This window comes from Heliangelus exortis, chromosome 6 (genome assembly GCF_036169615.1).
Source record: "Heliangelus exortis chromosome 6, bHelExo1.hap1, whole genome shotgun sequence".
Lineage (NCBI taxonomy): Eukaryota > Metazoa > Chordata > Aves > Apodiformes > Trochilidae > Heliangelus > Heliangelus exortis.
In genome coordinates this window covers 12148083-12174585 of record NC_092427.1, presented here as the reverse complement: position 1 = coordinate 12174585, position 26503 = coordinate 12148083, and the positions used below count along the sequence as shown (strand labels likewise).

The window sequence follows — 26503 nt, the reverse complement described above, 5'->3', positions numbered from 1 at the left end:
CGGGATGAGTGCTACCCTTCACGGTGGCTCTGAGAGTATTACCCACTCTTTTTTTTTACTCGCACTCTTCCTTTATGTTGATTTTTCTTCATGTTGCTCTTTCTTCCCCCTGGCAAAGTGTTTCTGCACTAGTCATCACCAAATTTTGCACCCACTTCTATTCCTTGTGCACACACGTCTTCCTACTTGTGCAGGAACCAAATGCCTTGATCCATCAAAGCACTGAACATGATATGCAGGGTCATCTCAGGCAGCAAATCTCCTTGAACACCTATGAGCTATTGAAATTGAGGCAATTCAGCACATGCTGGAGTGTTTGGCCAGATAAGCCACTGAGCACTGTGAATCAAGCTTCATCAGTTCCTTTCCCAATCCCTCCTTCCTTTTTGTCTACTGACATGAGCCATGTTGATGGTCTTGACACACTTTATTCCTTTCCTCTTTAACAAATAAGTGTATCTTATCTTGGACCTCCAGCCATTTTACTTATTGTTCCTTTGTTTTCAATAGCTTTCTCTTTCAGGGTATCCCTGATGTTGATTTTTACTGTTAAGGTTTGCAAAACAAGGGGCCAGATTTTGAAAACTAGGAAGGCCATGCTGTGTTTGAAATCCCACACCTCAAATGTGTCCTTGCAAATACCTGTGGGCTCACACGGGCAGATGCGTGTGTGCACAAGCCCTCCACATACACAGGTTTAGTGAATATCTCTAGCACGTTTTTAATCATTTCTCCTTCCCATTTTTGTTCCTTGGAAGTTTAAATTGCAGCTGCTTTTCTCCCCAGAGACTTATTTCACCTCATTTCACACCCATTTCAAACTGTTGTTTTAGTTGTATCATACTGAACTTTTCAGACTGGTTTATTGTTTTAGGGTTTCTCATGGCTGCTGCAATGCAAACTCTGTTTGTTATTGAAGGTTATTTGATTGATTGGTTTTGTTTTCTTCTCACAAACTGGCTACTAAAATTATGTGGCTGGCAGGAGTTATGCCTCTGTTTAATAACTTGCAGGACCAATCTTGGGCAATTAGCAAGAGTGTATTTAAAATGCTAATGTTCCAATTTTATACACATACAATGGGATGTTTTTTTCTCCTAAAGTTGTTCTCATTTTTCAAGAGCTTAGCAAAATATACACACAGCCTGTCACGCACCCAGCACACCAGAGCCCTTGCATGTAACAAGAGCCCCCCGGTCCCCCCAGGAATTTGTTTTCTCAGCAAATCATTTCATCGCATTGAGAAATAAATTCATGGCTTGGGTGGGGGCTGCTTAAGGTTTTGAGGGCTTTGACAGGGATTGTATCACTCTGAAATGGAGCAGCAATGGAGAGGCCAAGCTCACTGGTGAGCCTGCAGCAGCTGACACTGTCCTCAACTCTTTCCTCTCTTCCATCTCTGACCTGCACAAACCCACGTGGGGTAGTTTTCACATCAAACCCAGGCCAGCAGGCCAGTACCTTGTTGTCTGCAGCTACTCCTGAAGCTCAGCCTTTATTGATTTTTTTTTTTTTTTAAATTAACTTTTAACGATGAGGTGGGCTGCAGTCAGTCTCTCATCCCAAACCCTGGTGCCATATCTTGTCTGGTTTTCTTTCCTAGAGCAAGCAGAACAGCGAGTCAGCTGTGAGCAGCACAGTCAATCCAGTCATTAACAAGCGCAGCAAAGTCAAGACTGAAGTCGAGGGCTTGCCCCCAGCATCCCCCACTACTCAGGTAACTTTCTGGGTGCAAGATGTGTTGTGGGGAGAGGCAGAGAGCTGCTGGGTATTGCTGTCCTTGGGAACAATACTCCTGGCACCATTTGCTGCATCAATGTCTGCCCAGCAGGCAGGGGTTTCTTGCAGCAGGAAGCCCAGCAAGGCACAGGGCAGAGCTGCAGTGACTGAGTGAAGCATTTGATGGATGCTTGGGGCTCAGTTTGCTGTTGCTGTGCTTGCATAGAAGAGGAGGGAAGGAATATTTCGAGAGAGATAACTTTTTAAATTTTGCCTGAGTTGCCCACGCTGCAAAGAAAGCAGTGTTGGTGTCTCAGAGAAAACATAGATTACAAGGGAAGCTTGCATGTAGGTAGAAAGCTCGCAAAAAAAAAAGGATGACTTCTTGATTCAACAAGGAATTGCTCCTAGAAACATTCTTTACATTGGTGACACAACATTTGACACCAAGAAAGGCCCAGAGGCCTTTACTTTCTTTCCAGAACTCTATGATTGCAAACTATTTAATGGCTGACAGTATCCATCTGACCATCCTTTATCACAACTGTAAACTATCAGGAGTGCTCTGGGCACTTCATTTTCATGAAATATTAGGCTGTGTTATTGTCAAGTGAATGGAAGAGTTGATGACAAATTTCTCTTTATGCCCTGGTTCAGGAGCAGGTCTCAGCATGATGCATGGGGACAGCAACGTGTGCAGTCATCAGGGGGCTGGTAAAATTGATGAAGATAGCATATCAGGGAAAGATAAACATGCTGTAGTCAGCATGATTAGAGCAAGGAGGCATCTCTCTGGAGCTTTGAGTTTAGGAGTAGATCTACATGCTGCTGCTAGGGCACATGCCCTGAAAAACCAATCTGGTCACCACCCTGGCTAACAGGGCACGTGTTTATTTCTTGCTGCAAATGAAAAAAAGATTTGAAAGCCATCACCTGCATACTGAAAGCATCTGTAACAGAAGAGATGTGGGACAGATAGTTACTTGCTCAATTGCTTTCTCTGCTCCCATTTGAAGAGGTGTGCACCCAACAGTAGGGACTGCCTGGGCAGCATCAGCCTGGCTCACCCCTGCAGCCCTGCCCCAGATATTCATCCTCTCCAATTTATGTGACACAGGCACTTGAAAGAAGGGGGAGAATAATTCAAAATTGTCCAAGGACGCTTGATTAGAATAGCAAAGGGAAATCTGGAGAAACAAAATGCACATTGGTCGTCCAATAGTTCTTAATGAGGAGATCTGTGAGGTAATACCCCAAAGGAGATGTAGGCTTCATGTCTTGCCAAATTTCCCAGTGACTGGGAAATTACTGGAAAGTTGTAAGAGCCAACCCATCCTTGGCCAGGAGAACAGGTTATAAGACTGAACGTAATGGGTGTATCCCCTTCCCTTGGTCTAGGCAACAGCAACTTGTTAAATTTAGAATTCCTGTTCTGCAGGAGACAGTGCTGAAAAGTTGAGTTAGTCAGTTAATTATTGACTGGTAATTTTTTTGCAGAGCATGAAGCTCAGCCATCACAAAAAAGCATGCATGTGTGTGTTTTGTTTTGGAAATGCTGTACTGGAAACCCCTCGTGTGAGTTGTGGTTTGAATGTTTAAAATCCTTGGCCAGACAATATCTCCCATGATGGCTTGTGCTATAAAAAATGCAATCCAGACAAGATTTGTGGGACGCAGTGGAGCAAGCATGAGGAACCTGAGTTACTGTGCTCTTGCAATACCACAATAGCTCCAGTACTGATTCAGATTAACATTGAACTAGCAGAAATTAATCAAGGCAGTCCTCTTCAACAAATTAAAATTATTTAAATTCCATTTTCCAACAGGAAGTCTAAAAAGATTCTTAGTAGAAATTTCACTTTTCCAGACACCACATTTTGCATGGAGAGAAATTTTTCAACAAAAAAAATCTTTGCAGCACAACCAAATATGAATTGCAGGAAAAAGAAGCTGCTGTTTGAACTTTCTGAGATTATTGCTCTGTGCTCTAATAGTAGTTTAAATCTCCAGAAGAATTTCTGTAAATTACTACTCTTTCCTGTTCTAACAGCCACCTTAAAATATTTTTTTAATTAGGAGCTAATTAAAACAAATATTTCTCTCTGTATCTAAATTTTTGAACTGAAAAGTCACAGCTGGCATGCATGTCATGAGCTAGTTCATGAAAATTTTTAAACTCTTCTACAGTACATCTCAGTTTTCAAGCCATATAGTGCCTTTAAGTCATTAATCATTGCAGCCCTTTGGTGGGCATTGGGAAGGTGTTGGAGGGGAAGGAAATGGCATCCAGACAGGTCCATTTGGGTAGGTCAGAAACAGTTTGAGATGAACCAATACTGGCTACTGATTGCCTTGTCTGTAGTGCAAGTATCTGACATACCCAGAGCCAGTGGCTGTCCTTACCTCTGAATTGTGTTAATTATGTTATGTGTTACACTATTGTGGAGATGTCAGTGCTTTAATCCTCACAGCAGCCATAACAGAAATCTTCTGTGCTTCATTTAGCACTGAGGAGCTGGCTAGACACAGAAGTTAAGGAGAGAGCTCACAGCGTGTTCAGCATTGAAGTAAAATTAATGAGTCCAGAGCCCCTGGAGCTCTGCTCTGAAGCCCACTCATCACTGGGTCTTGCTCAAGCTTCCCAAATCTCCCTATCACAGAGATGCTCTTGGGACTCACCATTTTGTCCCTGTAGAGCATTCTGTAGGCGTAAATCTTTGGGTAAGCACTAGGTATAATTTTCCCATCCACGGAAAAATTAGGAAAACAGGACCTCTCCTCCCCAACCCATGTCAGGTGAGGGTACTGACCCCTGGGCTCTGACTGCTCAGTGGTTTCTTCATGCTCGTATTTCCTTAGTCCTCCCAGATCAGAAGTTTTACTCAATCAAAGACGACAGCAGTCAAACTCCAGCCTTTTCCTTTCTCCATGCTGTCCTGTGACTGCCCACCACCTGGCTGCAGCCAGGCACTGCTGTGATGATGACTGTGGCATATTTGTGTCTTGTCATTGCCTCTGATCCATTTCTACCAAAACTCATTATTTCACAGTAATCGAGGGTGTTATGTTGCCACAACGAGCACGGTTTTGTGATCAGTTGGTACCTGCTCTGTGATCTGTGAGTGATGGAGGAATTCAGATGAAAGAATTTCACCTTATACAATTCACTGTTGTGTGTTGCAGGAGCATCTGACAGACCTGAAAGAAGATCTAGATAAGGATGAATGTAAACAGGAGCCTGAGGTTATTTATGAGACAAACTGTCACTGGGAAGGGTGCACAAAGGAATATGACACTCAAGAGCAGCTCGTCCATGTGAGTAATGGTTGGGAGGAAACCCCAGCGATAAATTTGGGTTTCTGTGTCTTCATTTTTTATCACTAGCTGCTGAACAGCCAGAGCTCACTCTGGGAGCTACTAAAGGTGCAAATCAGAGATATGGTGTGTAAACACTGCCAAAGCAGGTCGCTGATCCCCGAGGAGTTCAGCTGCAAGAAGGCTCTCATAGATTATTTGATGTTGCTCCCTTCTCAGCTGCTGAGGCTGCAGTTTCTGTCTCCCTTGTTCATGACCCAATGACAGAGGCCTGTGCAGGGGACTTGATCAGAAAATGGCAAAAATGGGGCCTTCCCTCTTCACTGGTCATATTCACGGAGCCTCCCTGTGCAGCTACACCAGCCATGGGTCAGGGATCATCCATACTGTTCTTAGTCCTTGTCCAGGCTATGAAAACCTTTTAATGCTGCTGTGACCTGAGCTGTGGGGCCAGTCCACTGAGGGGCTGTTGACCTGTGCAACTCTTCCTCCACAAAAATAGAGCATTTGCAGAGTTTGGAGACATGTTCCAGCGTTTCCATCATGGCCTAAAATACAGAAAGTGGGTTGATTTTTTCAAAAATTGGGAAATTGGGCTTCCGTAATCACAGTGATGTCTCCAAATGAGTGTTAAAACTGCTCTCTGAAGAATCCCCAAACCAAGTCATTAATCAGATTTTCAATTCTAATTAATTCCAAGAACCTTTTGTGTGTATTGCTTCGCCTGGGAATCCACCATTCGGTTTCCTTTGGCTTCTGGGGTCAACAAACCCCTCAAACTCATAGCAAGTGCCTATGAAATCAGACATGATCTTTGTCTGAGTTCCATCCTGCCCCCAGCCCAGCATCCTCCCAGCCCTCATTTTGGATCTGTGGTGTGAGCCCCATTTGAAACCAGCCCAGAGCTCCTGGGAACTCACCAGCCCCAGCATCCCTGAATTTTGTTTCAGAACCCACTGTCTTCTCCTTTTCTTTCAGCCTTTTGCTATTTGCTTCAGACTGGGCTTCAAGCCTTCCAAGAGCCACCCATATGCAACTCACATATAGCCCTCTTCCTGAGGGCTTGTGTCTGTGCTCACCCCTTTTTTTATATACCTGCATCTTAGTCAGTTTAAATGCCACCAAGTAGATGTTAGTCTCCACTTCCCCAAGCTCTGCACACAAACATTAGCTTAGCTCAGAGGGACCACTCTAAATGACAATTCTGGACATGTGCTCTCCTTCCACCTAAGGCTAGCCTGTCTGCCCCTCCCAGAAGTCACTGGTTCAGTGCAACATGTCCTTGAGTATAGATAGATTTGGAAATGATTTCCAGGGCCAAATTAGTGATAAGGTGCTTAATGAGTTGCACATTGCATGCTATGGGGCATTGCTTTTCTGGGATCTGTCATATGGGCTGGGCTAACATTTGTCCAGCACTATTTGTCTGTTTCCTTCTCAGACATAAGAAAAACTCTTTACTCTGCCCAGAGCAAAGTGCAGGGCAGATCCAGACAGCTCAGCACTATTTATTTCCAGAGAAAACCCAAAGAAAAATATCTGATGGAATGTCCAAGATTTTCCTAAATTTGGAAGGCTTTAAAAATGGAGGCTTCTGTACCATGATTACTAGCAACATAGGGTTGTGGATTTGGGATGCCCAAAATACACATGCAAATGAAATACAGATGTCGTGGTCCAGCTTCTGAGAAGGTGGCACCCCACCATGCACAGAAAAACTCTAGTTTGTGTGTAGAACAAAGTACCTGGGAATACAGGGTCAGTTCTCCATACACACGGGGCCATGTTCTTGTGGGAGGAGTGCATGTCAATGGGGAGCAGCAGGAGTGAGGACATATTTTTGTAAGCATCACTGCTGCTCCCAGCCTGAAAGGTCACCTTCAATTTGAGAGAAGCCCAAGCAAAACCTCTGGCCAGATGCAGGTTTGATGACTGAAGTGAGGTGAATTTTCCAACTGCTCCTTCACTAGTTGATGAGAAGCAGATGTTTCTCAGATAGTGAGTTAATAAGCCTGAAGGGGGGTACAGTTCCCCTCCCATGAATGTGTCTTCCTCCAGCACAACCAGGACTGAGCAGGCAAGCCTCTGCACTCCCAGCTCCTAGAACTGTCATGAGCCACCTTCATTGCAAGTCAGACTCCTATGCAGAGAGAGTCTTCCCAATTTCATCTGGAGATGGTTTAGCATGGCCATGAGTCTCCTGGGGAGTTAATCAGATTTCCACCATCTGAAGCTAAAATCTCATACCAATGCCATGTTATAAAACCAGAACAGTAGGCAGCTGAGCTTTAAACCCATACTAAGCCTCTCCCAAACCCAACCTTCCCTGACCACAGCAAAACAGCTTTGGCTCTTAGTGTTTACCTGTGGTGCCCAAGGGACCAGCCAAATGTCACACATCTTCTCTTGCCTCTGGGTAGACCTTGTGTCAGGTCTCTGTCCCCAAGACTGGGCCATGGCACACAAAATGCTGGGGCTGGATTAGGCTGGGACCACAAAGGTCAGTTTTAATGCATTTTTGTGTCCTTGTGCTGCCTTACCCCCCCAAGAAAGTCTCATCTTGTGCTGCAACATGTGTGCCTGGCCTTGGACAGAGATTGAAGGCGGGGGCTGGAAAAAAAATTGCAGTGCCAAAAAAACAAAACCCAAACCCAAAGTGCTTTATTTTAGGATTTCCTGTCAGTGACTGTCTTCTGAAAACACAGAAGGAAGGACAGGCATTATTTTTGGCAGCTAGACCCCATTCAGAGAGACAAGGCCACCTCAGGAACAGTGCTGCCAATGGGCTGGTCTTCAGCTCTATTTATTTTCGGTCGGGCTTCATCTGCCCTGGGTTGGGAAAAAGCAAACCTCATCTCCCTCCCAGGGTGGATGAAGGGACCCTTCTGGGTATGGCTTTTCAACACCCTGGCACAAGATTTCAGGGACCTGAGTAATTAGCAGTAATTGAGGCTGGGGAGTTTTCCTTGTAGCATAGCTCACAGATGCTGTCATTTCCTGCCGGGCAGCAGGTGGGTGTCTCAGGGCCGGCGGATGGGCTGGCACACAAGCAAGCTCAGACTCACAGAATCATTTAGGTTGGAAAAGACCTTTAAGATCATCATGTCCAAATGAGGCTTGCCTTCTCTTCTCCCCCATCCTCTAGCAGCCCCACAGAAAAGGGTCCCAGCTGCATAAATGGGGCACAGGAGGGTCCAGCAGAGACAAAAATGACTCTCTCATCTTCCCCAGTGGTGGCATCAAGCAGCCTGGGGGACACCAAGAGGGCTCCTTTCTCCCTGGCACTATGGGTCCCCATTGCTTTTGCCAACCTCCCACTTATAGCTGCTTTGGACCCAGTGTCCTGGGTGCTGTGCACCTTCTGTAGCACACACCAGAACCCCAGGGCTGTCTCCCATGTCCCTGGGTGTTATCTCTGCACCTGGGACCCAGGTGCAAAGCCTGACCACAAGCACTTGGGAGGGGACAGCTGGCTTCTGCAGCACCCTGTGTGCTTTGGTGCTGGCATCAGCTCTTCCAGGAGTGACCTGCTTCTCCCTTCTCTCCCACCAGCACATCAACAACGATCACATCCACGGGGAGAAGAAGGAGTTCGTCTGCCGCTGGCAGGACTGCACCCGGGAGCAGAAGCCCTTCAAGGCTCAGTACATGTTGGTGGTGCACATGCGAAGGCACACGGGAGAGAAGCCACACAAGTGCACGGTGAGCTGGCAGGGACACAGGGTGCATTTCAGCTTGGTAAATGGGACACTGTCTGGTGGGTGCAGGCACAGGTGTGACTTTAAGCAGGGCTGTCCCAGGGCACCTGTCAGCACCCACCTCAGGGCTAGAGACCCTGGCTTGGGGACAGAGGAAGTGGTCAAGGAAGATGTGTTAGAGGGTGAAACCACATTTCCTCAGGAAAAATACATTCGGCTCCACCACAGATATCCAGAGTGACTTGGGACAAGTCACTTAAGGTGGAAAACCAGCCAATTTAGTGGCTTACATCCAAAAAGGAAATCCAGAATCCCCACACTGTGGGGAACCACCTAACCCTCATCATGTCTAACTCAGCATCACCCAGTACTGCTGCTGGGGCTGCAAGTTTTCCTCACCCACATAACCAACTGTGCACACAAGCCTCCGTTCAGCCTGGGGAGCTGGGCCAACAACTCCTGCCTCTGCTCTCTTAATCCAGAGGTGAGGTCAGCCCATGAGTAATTAAACCCCAAGAGGAGGTTTAAGTCCCCAGACCTTCTGCATGCAGGCAACACTGTGCCTGGTGTTAAACCCTACCAAAGAAAGACCACAGGATGCTATTTTGTACCTCAGCCCTGTGGGTACAAGCTCACCTAGCACATGTGAGAACTGGGGTCACCTCCTCAAGATATTAAAGCCCATATCTGCCCTCACATATGGAGTCTCCTGTTGCACCATGGGCTGATGTGGGGCAGCCCAGGATGCCAGATGGGGGGGACACAAGAGAGAAGTGAGCTGTGGAGTTTAGTGGCTGTGGCCAACTGATAAGGAGAAGAGAGGTGTTCACCATCTCTTTCCACATACACTTCAATGAGATGTCCTTCCAAAGGTCCATCCTTATATTTTGATATCCCCTGCTCCCTGCCTTCTCCTCTGCCAGTTTTTCATACCTCCTCTGCTGTCAGCATTATGCTTTTCCTCTCTTCAGAGTCTCAGGGATGAGTCTCTGTTCAGCAGATGTCTGCACCCTCCTCCCGCATCTTCCTCTTCTGCTCCATTAGTCGTTTCCAGCCCTGCTCCCTCCCTGGCTCTGGCCCAGCTTCTGCTTACAAATATTAGGATATGTATGACTTGCTTGCTGTATGACTCTTTTATCAATCTTCCAGCCCCGTGTTCATTTAATTTAGAGCATAAGCTCCCTGGGGCACAGGGCCACGTCCTTTGTTTTAATCTTCTAAAGCGCTTTGCCCAGTTCTTGTGCTTTACCAATCTTCCTTAAAAGTATCAAGGAATATTGATCATCGGTGTGCTATAAACTGAGCAGTGAGGGAAAGTCCAGCCCTGTCCTTGAAGGCAGATGGATACAGAAAACAAAAACCAACATGGGCCGAATTCTCTTCAGTGCTATAATGGATCAGAAAAAATCCTCACTGCACAATCCTGCCTCTTTTAAGCCCCAGTTGTGCTGTATAGAAGCAATGGCAAAGCTGTGTGTGAATATTAGGTCATCCAGTGCCTCCTGGAGAACTTCACTCTCTCCACATGCAATATTTCTCAGCAGCTCTCCCCAAACTGGAGTACCATTGGTTTGCCAATGCCTGGGATACACGGCAGTGCCACAGACAGGGCCCTTCTGTGGCTAAGCATTCCTTGCCCAAGTCTGGCAGTCATTTTTCAAAGTGCCATTTGTTTCAGACAAGGAGTTTGTGGTATACATAAAGCTACAGATGAGCCCATTTGCAGCCTGGGACTTGGTCAAGGATTATTTCAACAGATGACAGCCAGAACTCCCACTGACATAATCAAATCCACGTGAGCAACTGCTTTGAACATGCACAGGCTGCTTTTCTGAGAAGCTCTTAATTGAAAATGTGGTCTCAGTACTTTTGCTCATAATAACTGCATTTTTGTGTCAGTATCCAGCAAAACCAGAATGGACACGAATTGCCTCATGCTGAGTTCCCTTTGTTTTCCAGCAAGTGGAATGATGTATTTCAATAGCCATAAGCTACTTGAGTTGTAAAGGACTGTTTGCACAGGGCAAGAGAAAAAAGGGATGTATGGTGCTACCTCAAAGTTGTGGCATGTTCTATGGGCCAAATGGTCGAATGAAAGTTGACTGGGGAAGAGGAACAGGATTCATCCTACCCTGACAAAGCTGTGGAAGGAATCAGCTCTTGCAGGATGTGCCTATTCCCTTTGAAGAGATCTGGCTAGATCAAGAGAGCAAAGTTTGTCTTTCATGCACCATCCCTATGCTAGACCTTAAAGGGAATCTTAAGTAACCCTACTTCTTTTCCAGCACAATGAAGTTCTATGAGATCAGCCTGTGCCTGTGTGCTTCACAGGTGTCACGGGCTGCGTATTTGACTCACTCTGTGGCAGTGCAAGTGAGTCCTGTGCCCATGGAGCACAAAGAGACAGGTACCATTGCTCTTGCAAGCAGCTGCCTTTGGCCTTTGCCCAAAAAGGCCAGACCTGTGATGTGTAGGACCACTCAGCTGCCTACAGGGAAATCAGACACTGAACTCTGGCACAACGTGCCCTGCTATGACACCAGGTTCTTCTCTGGCCTGGACTCAAACGTACCAATGTGAAGTTCTGTCACATCTGGACTCAATCTGTAGACATGTTTAAGTGATCAAACTAAAATACAACACTTTGCATCTTCCATACCCTACAACAGGAGGGGCTTCTTGTTGAAATTTAAAGTGTGTCTTAAGGTGCTTGCCTAGGAAGTGCAGTGTGGGCTTTTCAATGCTCCCAGCTGAACAGCCAGTGCAGCGTAAATGCTAAAACTAGAATTTGGAAGGGAGCCTGGCATTTCTTAAAACCTCTTCCAGTGTTCCTCAGCTCCCACATGTTTCATCAAAGAGCATGTAAGAGAGCCTCCTTGGTTTGAGGTGAAATCCTCTCATGCTGCAGACAGGGCAGGTGCAGGGAGAAGCCTCCAGCCCAGTCAAAGTGCAGGGTGGCAGGATTTACATCACCAGGAGCCTCACCATATCTCCCAAGCTGCTCCTTCTCGTTGTGTGGGCAGCTGGTTTCCTTCCAGGAGGAAGGTTCCCGGCCCATTTTGTCATCCAAAAATCCATCTGTCTTCAAGATTGAGAGTCTTGTTTTTAAACTGGTAATGTCAGACAGCCTGACCACAGCATCCTCCGAGAGTAGACTGAAGCTGTAATTTGGGAAACTTCAAAGCTTGCTAGATTTTTGCTTATGTGTTAAAGAATGGCCTGGCCTTTCCAGCACTGATGCTGGTGAAGTCACAAGGCTGGTCAAGCTGTCAAGAAGCTGTCAGCTCTCGAAGTAGGAAGGAGAGGACCTCAGTTTCTGAGCTGCAGAGGGATGGCAGGAGGGGCTAAGAGAATCTGAGGAGGAGTGGAGGGGTGTTTGACTCTGCTGGAAAAAAGAGTCCCTTGTTGAAATGCCAGGTGGGTACCCAACAAGGAGCAGCACCTTAAGTATGACTCACTGCTGAAACTCTCAGCCTGCTTAGGGGAGCGAATTCTCCCAACAAAGTGGATGTTGTTCCCTAAAACACAAGCCTTTTAAAGGGAAGAAAAAAAAAAAGAAAGAATGAGAAACAGATGAGAAGGGTTTAGGCAGGGGGAAAATAAAATTTTTCTGGTTAATTAATCACTCTTCTTGTGTTTTTTTTATTTTAGTTTGAGGGTTGCTCCAAAGCTTATTCCCGCCTGGAGAACTTAAAGACACACCTGAGGTCCCACACTGGAGAAAAACCCTATGTCTGTGAACACGAAGGCTGCAATAAAGCCTTTTCCAATGCCTCGGACAGAGCCAAGCACCAGAACAGGACACATTCCAATGAGGTAAGCCTGGGCTCACCGCAGCTCAATGGAGGGTTTTTTTTTAAATTTTGCTGACAATAAACATACACTTTACATGTTGGACTCATGTAAAAAGAAACCTACTGTAATGAGAGGTTTTTCTTATTTTTAATAGGATTTATTTTGCTGGAGAGCCAGACCACATTAGCTTTATATTTATGAAACTCATGTTCAAAATCATAAACAGATGTTAGAGTATGCAAACCGTTTAATCGGCTTTGGAAATTTCAGTAAGCATTTTCCAAATTTATATTTTTTAATAGCAGAGATACTTTTGTACAGTTGTTCATGTGGTGTTTAATGTTACAGTGGAGAAGGCTAGCAGTAGTATAGCAGCTACCCTGGATCGTGATACTCTGGAAATAATACTCCCTCCATCGTTTGATGTACAGTGATAGAGCACAATGCAATGCTTTGTTAACCTTGGCTAATTAAGACCCACTATTAGTAGTTGGGGAGCAGAGGAAATTGCCTTTATTGTAAGGCATGTGATGGTCTGTTGCAATCAGCCACGGCCGACGATTGAAATTTATATTACCACTAATTAGCTGACAGGGGAAGAAAAACCAGCACTCCAAAGTTCTAATAGTGTTTGCAGCCATGGAGAATTCAGTCTATAGCCTAATTTGCAACAGTTAAATATAGACTATTGGAGAACGGAACACAATTGCCATGGATGACAGCTTTTTAAAGCAATGCTGCGTCTACAAAGGGCTTGTTGGGAGTATTTCTAGCTCTCACATATCAGTCAGTGATAATCAAAGCTCTGTAGGTTTCAGGGATTCTGCTGGAGAACTCCAAATTCACTCTGCCCAGTTTGTGCACACTGAAGCAGTATATGAGCTACTTTTTGCCTGTAGATCATGAGGGCTTGAATTCCCATAGCTTTTCCAGGATCATCCCTAGGCAGGCCAGTTTTCATTCTGTTGGGCCTGCTGTGTTTCCATGTTCCTACCTGTGGAATTTTGGCTTTGGCTGTAGTATTAAATGTCATTTATTTGATGGGTTTGATTTCCCAAGTGATCCAGATTAGGAGTTTCCCAGAGCTTGGGCACACTTGAAGGTCTGCTCTCTTGGGTTCCCATTGTGTGAGAAGGTGTAGGGCAGGAGCATCCAACTCCTTCTTTGTGGAGGACCCTGATCTAATACGCTGACCCTAGGCACAAGCTGCATTCAAAAGCACAAATTAAAGGCTCACATGTCAGATAGGAATTTTATCCTCTGCTCTTGCTTCCCATGGAAGATAGAAAAGCCTTCTCAGGGGCAGAAACATCATATCCACTGGTGGAGGATATGTATCAGACTGGCTGAGCCTTGCCACAGGATCTACATTGATGATCTTACACATTGAGGATCTTACAGTTTGAAACTGTGCTCACCCCTGAATTGCATCCCTTGATGCAACACAGGTATGTCCCAGGACTTGTGGCAGATCTGTAGGCTGCATATAATGGCTCTCTGGGCCATATAATTTATACCTGCTTTTTGAGGAACATGTAACATGATCCATTGCAACAGATGACATCCCCCGTGGCAAAGCTTTTTGCATTGAGCAGCAGGTCCAGGTGAGGGTCCTGCATCCAGCTGTGGCCATGACCAGTGGGTTAGCACACTACACTGAGACCTTGGTTCAAAAAACCAGATGGATGCAAAGCAGAAGTTTGTGGCTATGAATATTTCCCATTACCCATTGTTAAATCTATTGTGGTTCCTAGCTACCTGCTAAGTATTTTCCTCTGCTTGAAGTGTTTACCAGGGAACACCACAGTTTCAGAATTAGTCACCCATGTTTCCTGCAAGAGGGAAGCTCCAGGTTCCTTGTATTTGTACCCAGCATTGTGTGACAGGACACAGGTGTATGGTCCAAACATGCCAAAGTTCAAGGCTGGGGTTATATTACTACAGTGGCTTTTATTTGATTGTTGAAATGTCACATGGATGATTTCATTTTAAACTTTAAGTAACTATTTAAATTCCTTCATGGGATACCTTCAAAGTTACTCCTGGGAAAAGGGCTTTTATCCCATGACCACTCTCCAGTGCATACACAAAAGAGCAGCATGAGTTCACAGCCAGCCAAAGGCTTGGTGTGACATTTTCTCCAGTTCAAGCTAAATGAGGGTAAAATGTAGAAATTCAGTTGTGCTGAGTGCCTGGGGAATTCCGTGACCCTAAGGAGTATGTATCGTGTACGGGAGTAGGAGGGAGGTATCTGAGAGAGATAAATTGTTGACTTCATTAGGGCAAACACTGCATTAGATGTTAGAGTTTGGATAACCCAGGCATGCCAACAAAACAGTGGTTGTGCCCCATTCGATTGGGGCTCTACCTCACTGCTGAAGGAGATGGCTGTACCTTGTTAGGTGGAATGTCTGCTGTCCAAGCAAGAGTCGTCATGTTACCCTAATGACTGGTGTCTGAAAAATCAAAATTATTTGGCCCAAAGGCTCTATATAAAAAATCTTTGACCTGTTATATGTAGGGATTTTTAGCATGTGCGGTGGGACTTCTGTTCTTTAGAATAGGTTTTAATAGCAGCAATAATATTTCTATACTGTCTTATCCAAAAGATTGAGTGAGATGTATAAATAAACTATTTAACTTTTTATGATTTGGTTTACCCAGCTTTAATATATATTAAATATTTACCTCGGTGGGGTGTTACAAGGGTTTAGTTTTTTAAAGTGATGTGCCAAGATCAGTCAGGAAACATGCTTTTGAACAAAAAACAGACTTTCAGTGTTTTTCATGTGATGATGCTGGCCTTTTGTGAAGAATATACACTCCTTTGTGTTTTTTCACTTAAGCTTCTGGATGAGATTACAAAACAGATTTTAAAAAAGCATAGGAATGGTAATTTTGGGGAGGCTTCAAAGAACATCTATGTTGGGTTTTTTTCATGAATCTATCCTAGTGCATTGGCAGAAAAATACTCCTGTGAGACTGAAAGCGGAACTTGTGATGAATTCGGGGCTTCCAGTGCAGCAGCACCAGCTCAAACAACTGCAGCACTAATACACTTTGGAATTGAAAACTCAATATAAACAAGAAAAAAAGTTGAAAGAAGAAAAGTATCTGTTTGCTGACTTCTGTTTTCAGAAGCTTGGCTTCAGCCTTGTTTTCCTGTGGCAATCAATGATTCATGAATTCGGGACTAGAGTGCTATCGTCTGAAAAAAACACTGCATGCCTGTGGTTTGTTTTGCACAATAACAGATTTCAAGGTGTCAGGTGCTGGAGTGCTATGATAGATTGGGTAGGGTGAACCCAGTTTGGCTTGGTTTTGCTGGAATTCCACCAGCCAGGTTTCAGACCAGGTCTCAGACATTTTCTTGGTGTAGACCCCACCTTAGCAGAGAGAATGTGTTACAGCCAGTCCCCTACATCACCTCCCTCCCATCCATAATCAGGAAACATTCCTGTGGCCACCCAAGCAAATACATACATGGGAAAGTAATATTAGGAAAGTATTTTGCAAATTCTTAGCTGTTTTTTAATCCAAAAACTGAAAACAAGGAGTTTAGCCAACATCAAGTGACTGGCTATGTCTGTGTAGACCAGCAGCAGCCCATATATCACATCTTAGAAATCTCAGCCTTACCGAATCCCATGGAGCAGATGCTCCACATTTTGCTGCCGCCAGCTGCTATGCTCATTGTATTTTTTTGGCCCAGACACCGTACCTGGAATATTTGCTCTTGTTCTAAATATAACCCAAGATTTTCTTGTATTGACAGAAACCCTACGTCTGTAAAATCCCTGGCTGCACAAAGAGGTACACAGACCCTAGCTCCCTCAGGAAACACGTCAAGACAGTGCACGGGCCCGATGCCCACGTCACGAAGAAGCAGCGCAACGATGTTCACCCGAGGCCACCTCCGCTCAAGGAAAACGGGGACAATGAGGCGAGCGCCAAGCAGAGCAGCAAGGCTGCAGAGGAGAGCCCAGAGGCCAACAGCACCACAAGGAGCATGGAGGATTGCTTACAAGTCAAAACAATAAAAACAGAGAATTCTGTGGTAAGAGCATTTGCTCTTGGCAGAAATGACACAGGCCCTGATTTCTCTGATGCAATGGGGGCATGAGGTGTTTGCATGCCATTTACCTTCCCGGGCAGTTACTCTTCATTTGCCAACACCCTAGAGTTCAAGTCCAGAGGTGAAACTGCAGGTCAGGGCACAGTCTTGTTGCACCTACCTACTTATAATCACAAATTCCCACCCTCATAGTCATGGGTGACAGGTGACAAACAGAGTTGAGCTTGGCCTCCCTGTGCAGTGAAAGTGGGTAAAACTCAGTGTTGTGGTCAAATGGGCTTTACCTGCCTTGCCAATTTAAATTTAGCAGTGGCAATAAGGCACAGATTGAGGAACATTTCTTGAAGCAGAAGTCCTGACTTAAGCAGCCCCGTTTCTTCTTCTCCCTTCACCCTTCAGTGTTTTTCTTTCTAGATTGCTAGAACAGTGGGCTGTTTGATGAAGACAGTGAGGATAGAAGTAGTGGTTTATTTATTTTTGCCAGTTTATTTATTTTTGCCAGTTCAATTCCTCAGTCCTGTCCACTATACACAGAAGCACAGAATCACCAAGGCTGACCTCTTGAGATCCTCCCTACTCAAGCAAGGCTGGCTGGAGAAGATTGCTCAGTAATACATGAGTTCAACACACCATTCCCATCTGCCACAGAAAAATGTAGTTGGATACTGACGGAGGAGGTTGAGCACTGCAACACATGGGTCACTTTTGCCTTTTGATGTTTCTCTTCACCTTTGTACCCAAAGTTCTGGTCTGCTGACCAGCTCAGAGTGGGAGAAGGGTATAGGCTATGCACAGCAGAAAAGACCTTCACCTACATAGGAGAAGGTTCACATAGTCCTCAGACTTCTCACTAGAGCTGAAAGGCCTTTGAGCTCCAAAATACATATTTTCTTGATTTGAATCCAGGCTTCAAGATTATTGTTCCTATGAAACAACATGCCCTGGAGCTACAAAGATTTTCTAAAAAAGCTTAAGGGATGTGTTGTTGGAAAAAATACTGATGAGCAATATGTTTCAGTTAGGAAGGAACTGAGGATTTTCACATCCAAAACGTCTCTAATTGACTAAAGGAACAGTTTTACTGTGATGAGGCTCTGTATTGGGTTACTAAAACTGAGTGTGAGAACCACTGGACAGAATGACCTCTCTCCAATACTCATCCTCCTTGTGTTTTGGCTATTTTTTCTATGAAAACATGGACACAATTACTGCTTCCCACCACATTTCTCCCAAAGGTGTGGGGTTGTTTTCCTAGGGCTTCTCACTCCCAGGGTTGCAGCCAAGCCATCTCACTGGTGGCAGGGCCACGGGTTGGATGCTCCCCTCTGCTTTCCCCATCCAGCACTGTGTGCTTCACTTGTGCACATCTAACAGGGAGCATATGAACTCGTGGGCTGACATCCAGCTCCTGTTTCCTGGTTAAGGTCAAGGTGGTGGGAGGGGTGAGGTGCTCCACTGGTTCCCATCACTCCAAAGCCCTTTGTTTTGACTCATCATTGGGTCTTATGCCAAACTGATGGAGATGAGCGGGTAATCTCTCGTAGGACTTTTTATATGGGCCCCCAAAGTGAGAAGGCAGGGAAGATGGGGTATGAGAGAGAGGGAGATGTTGGAAATCTGTGTTGTATTCTGCACTCCCCTCTTCCTCCTTTTACTAACATGGTCCTTTCTGTTAATGCTGTCTTTGTCCTAACAACCTGTTCTTTATTCCCACTTACCCTTCCTTACTCTACCTTCCTAAGGACAGTCGGTACTAAGGTGAGCAAAGAAATCCTTTATCTTAAAATAACTGCCTAAAGCATGGTTTGCAGACCTCCTTTCTTCAGCTAAGCCCCACGGGGCAGAGTAAGAGATGTGCAGAGTGAGGGGGGGTGAGGGGATATTTGCTAGAGTGCAGAAACGGGGAGGACACAGTGCCCAAGGATTTGCCTTGCTGCCTTTCTCCCAGCATTACAATTTGCTATGAAATCCTAGGCTTGCAATCTCTCTCATCCCAATGGAGGGGCAATGAGGCCATCAGAGCCAGCCAGCTCTGCCCACCAGAGCTGCTACAGAGCAAAGTAAACTACTGCATCACTCGGCACTCCCACCTTGGCCTGGGGCAAAGTTCGTTGCCTTTCCAGCTCTCCCATTTTCTGACAGATGCTGGAGCAGGAGCCTGGAGCAGAGAAGCCAGGCATCCTGTCTGGTAGCAGCAACAGCTACCCCAGAGCAAGTTCAGACCATTTAGTGTCTGCTGCAAATAAACTACTCAATGTGAAATGCAATTCCTAATGTAAATAAAATAAATATTTATGGTGCTTATCTGCCTTATCTGCAAGTGGGAGTGAGCAAACAGTGAACCAGGTTTTTATCTGGCTGGGAAGTTTGTCAGCTAACCTAATTATATGTTAGGGTGTTTTAAAGACAGAAATGCGTTGTGTCTGAAGTACTTAGGCCTCGATCCTATATTAGATAAGTCAGTGCTTGCTGCAATATGCCTTGCACAACCAGGTAACACGCTGCTTTTCTTTGAGAAGGATCTGTACTTCATCTTTTGGAGGAACAGCATCTGGTTTCTTTCCATCCTCCAGCTAGACCCACCATAGTTTTTCCAGCTGTGGGTTACTGCCCTGCCCTCCCCCTTGCCCCCCAACTAAGGAAAGTGCCCTGCCCTCTGGTAGAGCTGAGATCCTGCAGCAGGGACTGGTAACAAGAGAGGGGAGAGTCAGGGATAGGGCCAAAGATGTGGATCCTGCTGGGGTTATGGGGCTCCTGGTTTCTTTCCATCCATGTTTCCACCTACCCAATTCCTCCTCTCTTCCTTCCCCAAGATGTGTCAGTCCAGTCCTGGTGGCCAGTCATCATGCAGCAGTGAGCCATCACCCCTTGGCAGCACCAACAACAATGACAGTGGAGTAGAAATGAACATGCACAGCGGGGGAAGTCTGGGAGATCTGACAGCGTTGGATGACAACGCTCCTGTTGTGGACTCAACAGTCTCATCTGGTAATTCGACAGTCAGCCTGCAGCTAAGGAAACACATGACGACGATGCAACGACTAGAACAGCTCAAGAAAGAGAAACTCAAGACAGTTAAGGATTCCTGCTCATGGGTGAGCCCAGCTCCACAAGCCAGAAACATCAAGCTGCCTCCCATCTCAGGAAATGGTAAGCTCTTGGCCTGGGCCATGTCTTGTAGGTACCCTCAATGTTTGACTTTGGTTTCATAACCAGGAGTCTGTCCTGTAGAGGATTATTTCTTGTTGCCTCTGAGTCAGGCCTTGCTGGATAAAGATGTCAGGTGAAATGGAGAGCTTAGGTGTAAACACAGCTGTCTGGTGGTGTGCAACAGAAACCCAGATGCTCAGTGTTACAGAGTTCGAAAGGAAGCAGAGGTGTTGGTGTGCTTGTTCCTACACTTGCCCAGGGCTCAGTCACAGCTGTCTTCACTGTTCCAATGGTAGTCAAAAGACTGCTTGGCTTTGTTTTGTCAGTAACAATTCCTCAAGGAAATTCCTCCAGAGGGATTGTTGGAGCACAGCAACCTTTTAGACAAGCCTGTCATCCTTGACCTGTCTCTGACAGACCTTCTGTCACTTTGACAGTTCCTGGCTATTGCCTACAGCTACGTATGTTAGTTTCCTGCTGACTTGGAATTCCTAATAAAGGCACCTTTAGGATACCTCCAGTGCTCCTCTAATTTGCCAAGAAGTCCCAAGGGACAGGGCTTGGGTTATGCTAAACCTCAGGGTTTAGTGTATTTGATCATTTTGGTTTACTCTGTGAAGAGCCTTTGAGTGCCAACTTTTGGGCTTTCAGCCTTCTATCCCTGATTGCTGTGTATTTGAGCAGCAGAGAGTGCTGTCTCCCTGTGCTGTCTCCCTGGCACTCTTCACAACAGTCCTAGTTTTTTCCTGCTAAGAGGAGTCCATGCAGTTGAGTGAGCATTGGTGGAGTACAAATTGCAAGGACTTCAGAGCAGGCACTTCTTGTCTTCTCTCAGCTGTCTTGCTGTGCATGGACACAGAGCTGGAGATAAATCTTCGAGTTCACTGTCAGCAAATTAAATTCTCTAACATTCCCTTGAAATATTTGGAGGTAGCTTTGTGTGTACAGATTGTGGCACCAAGAACACTCCTAAATGATTACTCAGCTAACTAAACTTTTTCCTTCTTTGCAACCTTTCTCCCAGGCTCTATTCTAGAAAACAGTGGTGGCTCTTCTGCTACGCTGCCAAACCCCAGAATAATGGAGCTGTCTGTCAATGAGGTTACGATGTTGAACCAACTCAACGAGCGCCGTGATAGTACAACAAGCACCATCAGCTCTGCCTACACCGTCAGCCGCAGATCATCCGGGATCTCCCCGTACTTCTCCAGCCGCCGTTCCAGTGAGGCTTCCCAGCTCGGGCACCGTCCCAATAACACGAGCTCTGCCGACTCCTACGACCCAATTTCGACGGATGCCTCCCGTCGGTCGAGCGAGGCGAGCCAGTGCAGTGGGATGCCGGGTCTGCTGAACCTCACCCCAGCTCAGCACTACAGGCTGAAAGCCAAGTATGCTGCTGCCACAGGGGGCCCTCCTCCAACTCCTCTGCCTAACATGGAGAGGATGACACTGAAGAACAGGATCTCACTTATGGATGGACCAGACCCCACCTTGCCCTCCACCCGCCTCCCACCAGGCCCCAGGCGTTGCAGTGATGGTAACACCTATGGCTACCCATCAACTGCAGCGTTTCCCCATGAGGTGATGGGCAACTGCACAAGGCGGGCAAGCGACCCAGTGAGGAGACCTGCTGGAGAGTCCCAGGCCCTGCCACGAGTTCACCGCTTCAACAGCACCAACAGCATGAACCCTTTCCATCCTCCACACCCTGCGGAAAGGAGGAATTTTGGCCTCCAAAGCTATGGTCGCTCAGATGGGAGCCTCCCCCGGCACACCTACTCACCCAGGCCACTGAGCATCAGTGAAAACATCGCCATGGAAGCCATGTCTGGGGAAGCAGAGGCGCCCATTGGGGACGATGACATTATGCTGCCAGATGACGTGGTGCAGTACATCAAATCCCAGAGCAATGGGACAGTGGCTGAGAGCACTTCCATGGGGTACAGCAATGAGATGCAGGGCTTCCAGGGAAGCGGGAAGCTGCAGCCTCCAGCCTTGCCCAGCCAGCGCAGGATGGCAGTGGCTGAGGCGAACATGAGCCACTTGGGACCCATGATGGCAGAGTGTCCCATGAGCTATGATGCTTCCTCAGACATGAATAAGAATAACATGCCTGTCCAGTGGAATGAAGTCAGCTCAGGTACAGTTGATATCATGTCCAATCAGTCGAAACAGCAGTTTTCGCAAGGGAACTTGGCAGTAGTCCAGCAGAAGCAGAACTTTGGTCAGTACCAGAACTACAGCCAGCAGCAGATGCAGCTTCCAGAGAACAGTATGAACATAACACAGCAGAACTTTATGCAAAGAAATGTGGGCATGGATGGGCAGAGGCTAAACTGCATGCAGATGAGGCAGCAGCCAATGAGCCTAGGCCCCGGTATGAACCCTGATCTGGGTCTGCACACAGGCACGGGGTATAACCAACCTCATCAGATGCTGAGCCCCAGTTCAATCAGTGCCAACTCAAATCAGATCTCTCCTTCTTGTAGCAGCATGGCAGCCAAGTCCGGACCCCACCTTCACCCTCAGCAAATGGACTTGGCAACTGCCCCTTCTTTAATGGTCAGCAGTAACAATGAGCGCACGATGCTGGGCCAGGTCATGCACGAGCCAAGTCAGCAGAACTACGCATCTCAACCAACCCACCTGAACTTCCCCATGGCTCAGGAGGCCTTTCACCAGCCCATCATGACCTCCAACCAGCCCAACTTTGAGCCTCAGCAGAGCATGATGGGCTCAGCCACGCAAACTTATCCACCTGGCATGGTCCAGCCTCGTCCTCCACCTGAGCCAAGCCCAGCCAGCAGATCCCGGGGCCTCCGCACCATCCAGCAGCTGGGCTACATGAGAACTCCCCATGCTACAAACACCATCAGCCCGGGCCAGGAGGCAGTGGAGGCCACGCATAAAAGACCCAGCGACATGTTGCCAGCACCAGTCCAGCAGTGCACGGACGGCACGAGGGAAAACAATTTGATGTACTATTATGGTCAAATCCACATGTATGAACAGAACAGCAGCTTTGATAATCACACAGACTGTGGGGTCAGACAGCAGCAGTGCACACTGAACAGCAAGCCAGCCGCTCTGCCTTCCCCAGGAGCCAACCAGGTGTCCAGCACAGTGGACTCACAAGGTCTTGAGCCACCCCAGATTGATTTTGATGCTATCATGGACGATGGGGACCACTCAAGCCTGATGTCGGGAACGCTGAGCCCCAGCATCCTGCAGAACCTCTCCCAGAACTCCTCTCGCCTGACGACTCCACGAAACTCTCTGACACTGCCCACCATACCCGCAGGAATAAGCAATATGGCAATAGGTGATATGAGCTCCATGCTAACCACGCTGGCAGAAGAGAGTAAATTTCTAAACATGATGTCATAACAGTAAAGCACAAGGCCTTGGCACTCACCAAGGGGCTGTGCACGAAGCAGTTTTATGAATGTGCTTTTCAAAAAGAATCTGTTTCAATAGAGTAGATTTTTATATATATATATATATAAGTATTAAATACACTAAAGGGATTCAAAATGAAAATTTTTAAAAGTGTCTGTACAGAACTATGTAAACTATAACCAGGCTGTTCAGCACCACAAGGGTGCACCTCTAGTGTTATTTTTTGGCTTGGTTTCCCAGCGCACTGAACGATATCACCACCAAGCTAGGAGACTGCATGAGCGGGGTTAGAGATGAAACCCTCCCTCCACAGCAGCCCTGTGGATATCGCTCCCCATCATTTTCCCTTTGTAATGTTCACAAAAAATTCCACTTTCAACCCACCCCAGAAAGAAACGGGAGGATGTGGTTTTGATCAGAATAAAAGCCATATTATGTATTCTGCTCTGATGAGAGCAGGGTTTAGTTATGTCTCCAAACAAGCCCTCTGCCAGCAGTATTGTTTTATACCGTAAATACCTTTGTACCTTGCAAAGAGTGTTTGCAAAACGGCTTCTCAGCAAAGTGCCTTACCATGCTTTTGTGTTAAGTAGCCAAGGCCTCTCTTTCTTTAAAAATCAAATATAGTGTATTGCCAGAAGCGTATATAAAATGTACATTTATAAAAACATAGTGGTGTTTCTGAGAAAACATTGGAAAGACACCTTGATGAGACACATAAAAGGTGAATGCACACTTTGATCAGATGTGTTTACAACGTGGTTTATATCATGTGCAGAGTGGAGCAGAGGCCTGGGAACAGCAATCACTGGGAAATAATCCCCCGTGGCAGGAAGGCTCAGCGTGCAGACTGATACACACACATAACTTTGCACCCTCTGAGCACGGGGACTTTCTGCAGGGGCCCCACGTGTATCTTTAATACCGGGTTTCTGAAGCGCCCATCACGATATCCCTGCACAACTCTGCAACAGCTTCGCTTTCTGTTGGGTTTTCCACACTAAGGTGCTCATGTAAAAAAAAAAAAAAAAAAAAAAAAAAAAAAAAAAAAAAGTGATGGTGAGGGAGAGAGTTTTGCAATTGTTTCAATTGTTTCAGCTCGTGCTGCACTGTGGCAGTTGTGGGAGCTGGTTTATCTGGCCAGGGTTCTGTGTACTGTGCTCCCCCAAGGGCTACGCCTGAGCTCCCCGTGCCCCAGAGGCGCGTGGCTGCACTGATGTGAGGCCAAGCATGAGCTAATACACACTGCTCTGCAAGGAGGCTTGCTGGCATCTACCCAGTACTGCATTAACGTGTCCCACAGCTTTCATCAGTGTGAAAAGAGTTGCTGTATCTAAAAAAATATACCATGGATGCTAAGTTTTGCTAGTGCTTTTTACTACAGTGCATAGCAACTCTTTGTATCCAGTTTGGCTCAGTTCAGCGCTGCACCTGCAACCTACAGCGCAGGCAAACATCTGGATAGCCTGGAAACAGGTATTTGAGTCAAAGTGGTGGCTTGAGTGAGAAACTCTCGGATATGTCCTTGGGGAAGACATGGGAGGAGCAGGGCCTCCCAAAGTCAAATACTCCACCAAAATATAACTGCTTGTAATAACAATCAGTTGCTTCCAGGCCAGTCCCACCTGGCACTGAAGTCAATCTTAGTTACATTATTTATTTTTACTGTCATTAGACAAAAGGGTAGAAGTGCATGTACTTGGGCAGGACGCCTTGCTTAACTTCTGACTGTGTTGGGTAAGGACAACTCTCTTCATCCTGCTCTTGTATCATCACATACTTTCTACCCACTTTGTTGAAGGGCAAGGGCCAAGTGTGACATCCCCCCCTCAAGGTTCTCATTGCTTGACAGGACAAACATCTGCAGCACTTCACTCTCTCCTTTCCACCTGCCCTCTCCCCCTCCTATCAATGTGATATTCTCACTTGTATCCAACTCTATCCTCTGTGTGACAACACAGTGACAACTCTCTAAAGGTGCTTCTGGTGTTCCTGCTTTCCTTTGCACAAACCAATGTCAGGCTCACTATTCCTGGCATGACCAGGGGCTAGCATGAGAATACTATGTTATTTGCAGGCAATCTTTGCTTTATCAGATGCTGGGCAGTGTTGGATTGGGACTGCCCTGCTGCCAGGCAGCCCTGGGTATGGCTAGTGCAGGGAGGTGCTGCCCAGCCTGCTGCCATCCCACCTCTTCTCATCCCAAATGCAGAAGGTGTGCACAGGACGCTTCTCACCCCTTGAGGCCCCCATGACTCCTACTGATATCCAGGGTGCATGAGGACAGGACAGCAAAGCAAGGTGCCTGGCTGTTTATTTGTGTCTCCCATGAAAGCTGTGTTCAAAGGGATTGTTTTATAGTCCACTGTATATATTCTCCTGCAGTTACTGACGTTGCCCTTGCCTTTGCATTTATGAAAAGAGGGCAGTACATATTTTAGGACATTGTATGTTGTTCTGGACGCTTGGAGTACAACTGGGCATCCCTTATGCTGAGATGGATCAGGCTTTTGTGTGTCCTTCAACTGCTAGTCTGATTTTTTCAACAGCTGCATAGGGCAACGATGGCAACTGAGTCCCTCTTCACAGATATCTCATTAGCAAAGATCAAATACAAAAGCAAAACCAAATCTCCAATGACTTGAGATTTCTCAGACTTTCCAGCGGTGGTCTTCCTTCATTTACTGAAAAAGTATTATAATAACCATTCCAGCACTGTGTATATTATGTATAGAAGACATCATTACTAAGAGTACTGTAGGTGAATTGTTCTGTTAAATTTATATCTTAAGAACATTTTTAGCTGTTTTCTACATCATAAGAACAGAGGTAACATGCTGAACCTGTATATAAACCTTTTGTACATTAAAAAGTAATTTTTTTCATAGTTCCTCGTGCTCATTGTTATTGCATTTTATTGGTAAAGCTGGTTGGTCTTGGACTGTGATTGTCATGTCAATAGTTGGCCGGACTCTTGTGTTTCTTCAGAAAGGCTGGTGAGGAGCTGGATGAGCCTGGTGTGTGATTCACTGCTGGATGTGCCAGTGTGTCTTGCCTCAAAAAGCTGCCAGTGAACAACGGGATGGAGGTGGCAGAAAGAGAGACAGCGGGGCAGGGGTGCTGCTGCAGGCACAGTCATGCTGCCTGCGGGGCTTTCACTGGCCACCTGGCAGAGAAGAATGACAATGCAGCAGGGACAGACCAGAAACTCAGAGCAACCAGGGCTCAAAGCAACAGCTGGAGAAATTTGGCAACCAGAGGATTCAATGGCTTGTTGGCCATCTTTGCCAGTGTCCAAAAAGAGACAGAAGTAGGACAGCTCAGCAGAGCATGTGATGGGCCATGACAGTGA

At 46.3% G+C, this 26503-nt stretch overlaps 1 protein-coding gene and 1 long non-coding RNA gene across 3 annotated transcripts in view; one reads left to right on the top strand and one right to left on the bottom strand.

Moving 5' to 3' along the window:
• Positions 1 to 26038, top strand: part of GLI2 (GLI family zinc finger 2) — a 189780-nt gene extending 163742 nt beyond the window's left edge. The window contains exons 8-14 of the mRNA XM_071746730.1: positions 1604 to 1717; positions 4903 to 5034; positions 8587 to 8736; positions 12384 to 12548; positions 16303 to 16584; positions 19416 to 19752; positions 20777 to 26038. Of these exons, the coding sequence (XP_071602831.1) occupies positions 1604 to 1717; positions 4903 to 5034; positions 8587 to 8736; positions 12384 to 12548; positions 16303 to 16584; positions 19416 to 19752; positions 20777 to 23139 (3543 nt within the window). The 3' untranslated portion in view covers positions 23140 to 26038. The remainder of the gene's footprint in view (positions 1 to 1603; positions 1718 to 4902; positions 5035 to 8586; positions 8737 to 12383; positions 12549 to 16302; positions 16585 to 19415; positions 19753 to 20776) is intronic.
• The window catches only part of LOC139797476 (uncharacterized), a 95908-nt gene that overhangs the window by 19068 nt on the left and 50337 nt on the right, over positions 1 to 26503 (bottom strand). The window lies entirely within an intron of this gene.